This window comes from Rhamphochromis sp. 'chilingali' (assembly GCF_963969265.1).
Source record: "Rhamphochromis sp. 'chilingali' genome assembly, chromosome: 14".
Classification (NCBI taxonomy): domain Eukaryota; kingdom Metazoa; phylum Chordata; class Actinopteri; order Cichliformes; family Cichlidae; genus Rhamphochromis; species Rhamphochromis sp. 'chilingali'.
Genome location: NC_137941.1, coordinates 32,355,281 through 32,366,487, shown reverse-complemented (window position 1 = coordinate 32,366,487; position 11,207 = coordinate 32,355,281). Strand labels below are relative to the sequence as shown.

The 11,207-nt window shown below is 40.0% G+C and overlaps 1 protein-coding gene across 2 annotated transcripts in view; it reads left to right on the top strand.

Annotated features, from left to right (window-relative positions):
• Positions 1–2,942: 2,942 nt before the first annotated feature.
• The window catches only part of cacnb4a (calcium channel, voltage-dependent, beta 4a subunit), a 34,008-nt gene continuing 25,743 nt past the window's right edge, over positions 2,943–11,207 (top strand). For both annotated transcript variants that reach the window (XM_080903448.1, XM_080903447.1), the window contains exons 1-3: positions 2,943–3,087; positions 3,709–4,021; positions 5,426–5,509. In XM_080903448.1, the coding sequence (XP_080759574.1) occupies positions 3,959–4,021; positions 5,426–5,509 (147 nt within the window). In that variant the 5' untranslated portion in view covers positions 2,943–3,087; positions 3,709–3,958. The remainder of the gene's footprint in view (positions 3,088–3,708; positions 4,022–5,425; positions 5,510–11,207) is intronic.

The window sequence follows — 11,207 nt, the reverse complement described above, 5'->3', positions numbered from 1 at the left end:
TGTATGATAAATAAATATGTAGCCAATAAGTATAAAATCCAGAAAGTTACACAACATGAGGTGCTTCATTTACAAACACAAGTCTAACTTAAGTTTCACTGTTTTTTGTTATAAAACAATCACATTGTTACAGCTTAAATTACACAAAATGTCAGAAATCTGCACTGTCATGAACAAAAATGTAAACCTAATTTTTCATGATTTGTTGGATTAACCCTCTGAGGTCTAAAATACAACCGGCCATTTTTGACTCCTTTTGAGTTTACGTTTGTATTTCACCCTCAGATTGTTTAATTTTATTTTTTCTTTTCAGAACTCTTTTCAACTGAATTTATTTATTTATTTATTTTACTTTCTTTTTATTGTTTTTCTTTAAACATTATACATGGGGTAGGGGGGTAACAACAAAACAACAACAACAACAACAAAAAGATAAATACAACAGGTAGGATAACAAAAAAACATGTTGGATCTCCTTGTTTCTACAGTTTGATCATTTCTCATTATCAATATGTTGGTCTTTAACCTGTTGGGTTTATGTACTCAGTCCATTTCTCCCACTTTTTATGGTATTGATCTTCCTGAGTTCTTATTCTGTAGGTCAATTGTTCCATAGTTTGTATTTCATCTATAATTTTGATCCATTCGTCCTGTGATGGTGGGTCTATCTTGTTCCATTTTCTTGTAATTGCCTTTTTACAGGCAAAAAACAACTACATTCAGCTCAACTGAATGTAGTTGTTTTGACTGACATACTGCATTAGTATTACTGATCTGAAATCACACAAAGAACTTAAGCTCCTAGTAGTATTTTTTACTGTAAAAAAAAAAAAACACAGACATGTTGAGTAAATTTTTATAACTTGAAATGCAAATATAAATTGTACATTTTGTAAACATATACAACTATTTATCTAAAAATGCAGCCAATACACCTGCCGTTTTTTTCATTTTGTACAACCATTTAAAAATATTACTGAAACTAAAATGAGAGAACAATCAGGTGTCGCAATAAGATGCCCCACAAATGATGTGTGTCAGTAAAAAAAAAAAAAGTTTGTCCACCAAAAGACAGAAGAGCACAGGGATAAACCTGCAGGCCTGACAACAGGAGGTGTATCACTCCGCTGGTTTTCTACTTAGTAACAGTGTTTACGTTGCAAATGTGCCTTTGTGACATTCATTAGTGCCCTCACTGACACACAAAACAAAACGACTACATAACAGAACAACTACACAAGACAACACAACACACTAAGTATACACTCCACACTAAACGTCACAAATCTCCCACATCAAAATTTCTCTCTCTCTCTCTCTCACTCGCTCGCTCTGTCTCGCTGCTGTTACCTTCACTCCTAAAACTTTTCCCTCTTCCTAAACAACCAAATCCCACGTGTTGACTTTTTTTTTAAATTGGGCAACATGGTACATTTTTCCACCGATAGGAAAGAGGTGGCTTTTTTCCTTTCTTTACTGTTTTCGCGCTGTCCTTAGAAAATGCTTAAAACACACGCACACAAACGTGATGACAGTATTTAGAAAAAAGCGTGGCTCATATATATTATCATAACTCTGGATTTACTGGCCTGTAATTAAAATTAAAAAACTTTGAAGTCCGAACTTTCAAAGTGGGCTGAATGCAGCTTGTTGCTATGTCAGCTTATATCAGTCATGTGATTTGGAGGTGCAGCGTGGACCACAGAGGGTTAATAACACTCATCTTCCTTCCATTTCCAGAGTTTAACATCCAACCACCTGTGTAAAATCCAAAATTCCCATGGTGTTGTTCAAAATGTGCTCTGGCACGATCATAAACATCGCTTGCTACTGAAAACAAGAAAGAAGCAGGTCCTGCTATGGGTTGAACCATTTGTTAATGGTGCAGGGGGGGGAACACTATGCAATATATTAAGTTTTAGCATTTATATTCGCTGTTGACTGCAACTACGCTCAAACTGTTAATGCTATCTTATTTTAATAAACAACACTGTCATATGCAAAACTAGGGTGGCACTTGGGGTGGCAAGGGATCATCGCTGGCTGATGGCGCGATATGGCAGCCTCGCTTCTGTCAGTCTTCCCCAGGGCAGCTGTGGCTACAACCATAGTTTGCCTCCACCAGTGTGTGAATGCGAGAGTGAATGAATAGTGGCATTGTAAAGCGCTTTGGGTGCCTTGAAAAGCGCTATATAAATCCAATCTATTATTATTATTTTAGGGTGGCACTTGCCACCCCATGCCACCCTTCTAGGTCCGCACCTGTTTACGGCACATTTATTTATTTGTGATTCCTTTCATTTACTACAAAAGCATTTATTTATCGTGTAGACGAACCAGACTTGCTGTTAGAACTGCACTTCTTTTTTTATGTATATAAAACTAGATTAAATGTGTAGTTAAACATCTTCACACCAAGAGAAAAGGAAGTTTCGCTTGTTCGGCCCACTGACTAATTAAGATGAAAATGATCTGTATGTGGCCCAGGAAGTAAAATGAGGCTGACGTCCCTGCTGTAGACAGTGTTGGGGAGTAACGGAATACATGTACCGCCGTTACGTATTTAAAATACAAAATATTAGTAACTGTATTCCGTTACAGTTACCGTTTAAAAAGGTGGTATTCAGAATACAGTTACTTTGTTGAAATAAATGGATTACACTGCGGTACTTTCCTGTTTCATTTTGTCGCGGGTCAGGACTGTTTGGGTTTTGTTTGACAGCTACGTTCTGTTGTTCCAGGCAGCAGCGTTACGGTTGCCATGGTTACAGGGCAACGCTCTCTCTCTCTCTCTCTCTGCGACTTAGTGTTTCCTGGGTGAGAGAGCGCCTTTTCGTTGTTGTTGTTGTGCTAAGCTAACAGGCAGAATGCTACAAGCATAGCTCTAAAGAATGTAGCATCACGGGCAGTGTAGTCCGTGTTGCAGGGAGAATGGACTGCCATACACGTTATGTGTCTGTGAGCGCGAGGAGGGAGAAAAAGGGGAGTGGAAAGGTACGAGTTGTCATCGAGCAAAAACGGGAACTGGAAGCATGTAAATATAATAATAACCACTGCAGCCAAGAAGACAGCCTGACGAGCCCAGTTGTAAGTAAGCTATTAAGGCTCGACTGTACACTGTGTTCGTGTTTTCCTCCGAAAACAATAAGTTCTGTTGGAGCAGTCTTTCAACGCCTCTCTCTGTCTCTCGCAAGCAGAGTTGACCCACACAACAAAGTAAAGCTATTTTTCGGCTACGAGCCGACAGGGACCCCGCCGTATTAGTCAGAGGTCCCTTTACTACAGTTCGGAGTCGCGGAACTTCAGTAACAGTAATAAATCACACAGCAATAGTACATTCACGTTGTTGTAAAAAGCATGATAATATATTAAGTAATCCAAAGTATTCAGAATACGTTACTGTCATTGAGTAACGTAACGGAATACGTTACAGAATACATTTTGGGGCATGTATTCTGTATTCTGTAATGGAATACATTTTAAAAGTAACCTTCCCAACACTGGCTGTGGAGGATAGAGTTAAGTTGAATATCATATATAAAGTAGGCTATAAAAAATGTTGTTGTTTTTTTTTACGTGTGACATAAACACAAGTGTGAATGTTTTTAAATATATTATCTAATTGAGTTTGACTTTTGACGGCTGCCCTCCAAATGACACACGCTGAGTGTACGAAATTCTCAAGTTCTACTTCGTCCTTGAACGCAGCACTCCTGTAACCCTGTGTGATGCGTGTGGGAGGAAGAGGAGGGCTACATCTGATGTACGTGCCCTGTCCACTCCGTAAAGATCTGCAGGAGGACACGTCCGAGCTGCCGTCCAAGTCTTTTCTCTTCTGCTGGCGTGAATCGGAGTAAAGCTGGAGCCGGCGGTTCACTGTCCGCCGCCCGAGGAGCGGCACTTCCAGTGGAGTGGCACCGAGCGCCAGCCTCCGCCTTGGACCGACGAACTGGCTGAGATGTCCCGGCACATCTACACCCGTCACGGGATAGCAGAGGGGATGCAGAAGCCCGTGTTTCAGGTAGAAAAGGAAAAAAAAAACATGACGTGAAACAGCGAGAATCTGTAGCAAATGTTTTAATGATGAAGACAAATCTTAAAATATATGCAAATATGCACGGGGGGATAATGAAGCCCCCTTACTCCACACTACGATGACATACCTAATAATAATAATAATAATAATTGGAAGAAAAAAAAAGTCATCCTGCTCGTTGTCTTGGTGAGGATGCATTCATTATCTTCAACTAGTCCTCGAGGTGTTATTAGTCAAACTGAGACTGCACGGGATCTGCAGCGTGGCGTGAATTTGATTTATTCAAAAAGGAATGAAATTAGGTGCTCAATTATTAAGCACTTTATGACGGAGCCCAGCTCGTGATGCATGAGGTAGTTTAAAAAACTTTTCCAGAGAAGGGAGGTACTTTACCCCCTCCCATATTTTTTCAATGTTACAACATTTGCAGATTGTTAATGTAACTGTGTGCGCACTTAGATGTAATGAATGGGAGTGCTGCTATTTGATTACCAGGAAAGAATCAGATAGGAATCAGATATTATGAAGCATAATAATCAATGAAATAATTAATTTTCCCAAGACTATGTAGCCTAATAGTTGTGGTCAGAAATTCATCCTGCTCAGGATGGTTCAGGCTCGGGCTTGAATCACATTTCTTTGTGTTTTTGAACTGCTGACGTCACTAACTTTAAGGATTTTACTCCGGGTGGGGGGAAATTTTTGAACATTCAGTACATTAATCAGGCAAATAAAACATTATCTACTACAGAATGTGTGTAAATACAGAACTCAGCAAAGTGGCCTCGTTAGAGACCGTTATACACAGCAAAGGCACTTTTGCTTTGTGTTGTGATTTTCTGAAGTTATAGTTTGGCCATGCCTGCAATTTAAAATTAAGATGGGATCACTGAAAGTGATATTCCTCCCTCTGCTGTCACAAAGGGATATGATACCAGGCGCAAGAGTGTCATAAGAGCCAAGCGCTGCAACCATTTACTATATTTCACCTCATTTCCTGCTCAAGTGAAGTATGCCCTCGCTGCACTTAAACAAATTGCTTGTGTGTGAAAATAGGTCAGAAAAAACTGAATCCGTACATCGGGGCAGTGTTCACGCAAAGCTGCACTTATCATAGACCTTAGTGTGACAGTCCGAGAAAGCATTAAAAGACCGGCTTCTTATAATCAGGTCATCACAGCAGACAAGAGACAGCTGGTTGGCATCAACGTCACTTTAACCAGAGAGACTGAGATGCTGGTTTTAACGGGGTTACTGAAAGGAAGGTGCCCTTGGGTTTGTCCTGTAGAGGAGAGGGGGATAAATAAAGGGAAGGGCCAACAAAAATACAATCACAAATATAAAATAAAAGAGCAGAGTTCATTCGCGGGTCTGTTTTGCCTTCATTAGGCTAACAGGGGGACTTACTCCAGACGCAGTCGACTGAAGAGGTCCGATGGCAGCACCACTTCCACCAGCTTCATCCTCAGACAGGTAGGACATGACGAACTTGAACTTTTAGAGGTCAAGCATAAACCTGACTGCATTTCTGCTTCGTCGAGGCATAGATCTGGTTAATACTGATGAAAGCTTCACCATGTAGCGCTGCACCTGGCTACAACACATATGACAAGCGTCTTTAGTTTAGGCAGCAACTCAGTTCAATTCAATTCAGTTTTATTCATATAGCACCAAATCACAACAACAGTTGCCTTGAGGTGCTTGATATTGTAATGAAAAAACCCTACAATAATACAGAGAAAACCCCAACTGTCAGATTAGGAAAAAGGAAGGAACAACTCTCTTTTAACAGGAAGAAACCTCAGGGGTCACCATCTGCTGCAACTGGTTTAGGGGTAAGGGGAGGGAGACGGGACAAAAGACACTGTGGAAGAGAGCCAGAGATTAATGGTCTTAGCAAACATCCTAATTGTGTCTTAATAGCCTACCAGGTCCTTTGGAAAGGAGTTAAAGAGCTATAAACAACACTATGAAGCACTTAAGACTAATAATTGATGCAAACCCCAGCTCTGACAGTGAGTGGTGAACACTTGCTGTTTGAAGATTTCCCTGGTGGAATGAAGTGTGTTTGAGAGCTCATCTCTGGACCACTGTTGATTTCTGACCTCAATCCATCATTACATAACTTTTGGTTAGACTCATATGGGTTTGGCTCCAATGTGAAGAGAAAACACTGTGGCAGCAGATAACATGTTGTCAGTCTAGAAGATGTTCTGCTGTAGTCCAGGGAATAGATGGCCTTGATTTGGTCTCACTTGGGAATTTAGCTAACTGACCTGCTTTTGAGTCATCTACCAAACTTTCACGAGTCACGGGAGCAGCGCCAGGCAACACTGTTTGGATGCACCGCCTCTTTTGTATATGTCACAGTGAAAACAAAATTCAATTTCTTAAGTCCCTTCTTTAATTCATAATGTGCTTGCGCCAGACTACTTTACAGTGCTTACCATGGACTTTGACATCCTGCTGACAAGTTACCAAGGGAACCAAGGCTGCAGAGGCCATACAAAGATACAAGAATAGTTCATCTGTGACTACCTTTGTCCCAAAGCCCCACTCTTTCTCTCCCTTTTTCATGCTTTCAAACCTGACCTCAAACAAACTTGGTCACACGTGCTCTTTGGAGATACAGTAAATCAGGCCAAATCAAGTTGGAGAAAGAACTGAATCATCAGATGTCAGTTATGATGGTGTAGCCCTTCATTAGTCACAGAAATCATCTTTTTGTACATAATTCCATTTGAACAAAACTGAGCATAACACCAGATGATTAGCAATGTAAATAAAATATAAGATCTGTATTTTATTGAGCAGCACACTAATGAATGCAGTTTGTGTTCAGTGTAAACATCATCCATTAATTAGTGAATGCCTACTGCTTGACACTGGAGTAATAATATGACTCACAGGAAGTGAAGAAGGTGGAAAAGACAGTTTTGCAGACAGACCTCAAAGAAAGAAAGAGTAGACAAAAAGAAGGAGAGGCAAAAAGTAAAGCACAAGGACAGTGGAATGAAATGAAAGCTCTTGCCCACTCCATTTACTTATTACACACTCAGAGATTTCTGTAACGCCCCCGCTGTGATTTGTGTCATCACCGGTGTGATCGTCATCAGGTAAGAAGAGAAGGAGTGGGCTCTCTCTCTTTGATGCCCACGTGTATCCATAGTAACAGCCTTCAACAACAACAGGGGTCAAGCTGACAAGGTTGATTAGCAGAAAACTGCGCCGCCTCCTTTCTTTTCACAAGAAGGTAACAGTTTTTTTTTATTTATTTTACAGCAAAAACTCAATGAAAGGAGAAAAAAGTGAGATGAAGGCATTCTTTACAGCAGCCGAGGTAGATATCGAATGTTTTTATTGAACGTTCCTCCTCTACAGATCATTTGTGGACATTACAGAATCATGGTCAACATTATAAATCTTCCCTGGACTCTGGAGTTATTAATGTTAGTTTGTTCAGCTCTGCAACGAGGGAGAAAAGGATTAGGCGTGATCCATGCGAATACCAATTTTTGTATCGTTTTCAAAATTTGGTTTTTAAATATTAGCCTTTTCTGTTGCAAATTGTGATCTTAGGCCAGTTCAAATGTGGCTATGTGATGTTAAGAGTCCAAGAAAGACCAAAAAAGTTGCAGTGTCACAGTTCAGTGCAGCCATTTACTGTCTGATCAATTTTTGTGGTTCCAAAGACAGATCACGTTGTACAGTACAGTAAAATGATGGTGATACCAGATGTCAGTAATTTACTGTAAATTACTTTGAAGTAACATTACATCACTCGTAACCTTGCAGTATTTCACTTTACAATGACATTACGATTGGAAAAAAAGAAAGAATAATGTTCATTTTACTGTGTGGGTGTGGTTTAACAAGATATGACAGGTTGTGTTGGCAGCATAAGCAAACAGCAATCCAACTGTCACCAGAATGCAATATAAATATTGCTCTTCACCCACTTCAAACCAGTAGGAGCACAAATACAAAATTTTTCATCTGTGTAATAACCAAAGATTGGCAGAAAATAGTGCATTTAACTAGGAGACCACAGGGATCAGGGCAAGGCGAGGTGGGGTCTGCCGTCTTCTGAATGACCTCTGGTGCTTGTCTTACAAAGAAAAATGAGAGAAAATGACTTAAATTAATTGTTTGCTCCAATGGACGGCTGTGTCACAATACAGGGACATTATGTTCCAGGAGATATGGATGACGAGTCTGAGTCACTGCATGTGATACCGAACAGATCTGCTGCCGAGATGGTAAAAAACTGATTCTCCCAGATGGTACGCAGAGCACCTACACACAGATGTTTATGTGTGCTGTTGGCGAGTGGATACCTGATCGAATCCTGAGCCAGGCTTTAAGGTCCATGAAAGGATTATTTATAAGACAGACTTGTAAAAAGGCCTTTAACCTTTCCTCCATAGCAACAACTTAAAGATGCAGATAGACACAGAAGACGAAACATTCAGCTTTTTTATTGTCTGTTTGGATTTGCATCTGTTTGCAACCAGTTTGCACTTCTCTCTGGTCACTTAGCATTTTTGTAGCAATTCTTGTAATGTGAATTTTCTATCTCCTTATGCTAATTTGTCATCTGTTTCTGTTCAGTTTTTGTCTCTGTACACAGTTTCAGGTTCTTTTGTCTGTTCAAAATCGTTTTGCAGCTGTCTGTATTCATCGCACCTCTTTCTTCGGCTGGCTCTATTTGACCCTCATGCATCTAATTATGTTTTGTTTTTAAGACTAGCTGCTGGTTTGCATCTTTGGAGGTCTTTGCAATTGTTAAATGCATTGACCTCTTAATAAGAAATGTTAACTCCCCCTTCAAACAGGGGTTCTGAACTCTTGAGGTTAGCTGGGTCTGTACTCGGGTAGGCCATTCAGCAGTTCTGAACTATGGTTGGGATTTTATCAGGAATTCCTGAATTCATATTAATATGAAACAATATATATGTAGCAAATGACAAGAAAGATCATCTCCTTCAAAGGTCCCACATTTACATTGTGTACAGCTCTCATTATCTTCGTTGTTTTTTTTTAGTCTTTCAGTTCTACCGGAATCTACTACTTATAACATAGACACTTCTCTACACATATGTATTAAAGATAGGTGCTATGAGTGGGAATAATTTTACAGTGCTGCTAACAGCAAGTACATGTATGTAATTTAATTTAGGGTTTATGCTGTCTAACAAAAAATGAGTAAAAAGCACCAACAACCGGTTGCAGCAGATGGCCCCGCCCCTCCCTGAGCCTGGTTCTGCTGGAGGTTTCTTCCTGTTAGAAGGGAGTTTTTCCTTCACTGTCGCCAAGTGCTTGCTCACAGGGAGTCATCTCATTGTTGTTGTTTTCTCTGTATGTGGGGTTTTTAATCTACAATATAAAGTGCCTTGAGGCAACTCTTGTTGTGATTTGGCACCATATAAATAATGTTGAATTAAATTATTCAAAGCAGAATAATTGTCATTTGGGGAACTCTGAGCTTATTAAAACCAGTCTGTCTTGATAACACAGACATAAACATATATGTATATATTTAAAAACCCCAAACCAAGCAATTTATGTTTATCATGGTTCAAAGGTGAAGGCACAGATGATCTTTTTTTCTTGGTGTTGGAATTAATAAGCCTAGGTCAAGTTAATTCCTACTCTAGCTGTCTCTTACTTACAGTTAATTCAGTTGATGCTGACATCCAAATGACGGGAAGAAAAGGGGTTTCACACGTAGCAGACCTTTTATTTTGAGATGTCCTGAGGACACAACAAGAGTACAGTGATGAATTTTGGTGGACCAATAGATGTTCTCAGCAGAAAATGACCTCTTAGTCACAGCCGAATTTCCTGACTGCCTCTGTTACGTCGCCTGAATTAATTTCTTATCTCACATTCACGTCCTGGATCGTCGTGTTTTCATTCTCTAAATCTGTTCCGTTGCTTTACATGAATAAATCTTGGAATCATGAATGAATGTAAGGCTCGCAGAGTTAATTGATTGAATTCATTGTGAGATTGATAAACCTATAATGCCGTCCCGGAAATTTAATTTGCCTTGCCGACTCACGATACATCAAACAGAGGCAACTCTTTAACCTCATCTTTCAGCTTGCAGCTTGCAAAGTGATAAGGAAGAGACTTCACACTGCTAATCCGCCTTATGTAGGTCACATGGCTAAACTCAACAGCCTTTAATTTGTGAATTACTTGATGGGCCAAGCCACCGCTGCCGTCGCTCGCAGCTGGTATTGCACGCTAGTTTGTCAGCACCTCCTGAGTAGATGATGGAGACAATCTCATAAATTACAAATGAAAGGTACTTTGTTATCAGTTGGAAATGATTGCATGCTTAATTTAGAAAATGGCAAAAGGAGTGGGAGCAAGTTGGAGTGCCTTTCTAGCTGAGAAACTAAAGTTCCTTTCTGGCTTATCTGACATTTCTTGCACTTTGTTTCTCTGGGATGTTACATTTTGTCTCTTGATTGGGCACAGCGTGTGTTGGAGACATAAAACGCCTAAACGAGTTCTCACATGTTCAACCTGTTTCTACCCTGATAGGTTTTCTGATTTTTAAAGGATCTAACTGAACTCAAATGGATGACAGTGACAGCTCGAGATATGAGTAAGAACACAAACTCTTTGTGCCTCTCTTATCCACTTTGTTCCATTATTAGTTCAGTTTCTTGTCATTTTTGCAGCCTGTGTGCGTATGTGTTTATTTTCAGTAAGGTAATGTTGCTCGAGCTGTCGTGTTACACGTGATATCTAATTATACCACCAGATCTACGTGGCAGCTCGGACCCACTTTTCTCCAGAAGCATATTTCACCCTTTGTGCTCTTTCTGTTTTGCTTCCCATCTTTCTTTATTTCTCTCTTTCTTTAAAAAAAAAAAAAAAGCACCCTTATATGTGATATTTCATGCAGCTTCAGCCTGAATAAAATGACCTTTATTCTGAAAGGTCTCCCTTTGATCTACTGTTCCACACGGGCCAGAGGGGGTCTGCTGGGAGCTGCTGTGCAGAATAAAGACACAGAGCAATATCTAAATGAATGATGAGGATGTAGCACCCGGCTCTGTGCCTCCACTAAAATACGTGCAGGATAGACACAAAAAAATCAGATGTTTTGGGAAGAGCTTGTTCGGAGCAAGCTTAAAAAAAAGGAAAAGGAAAA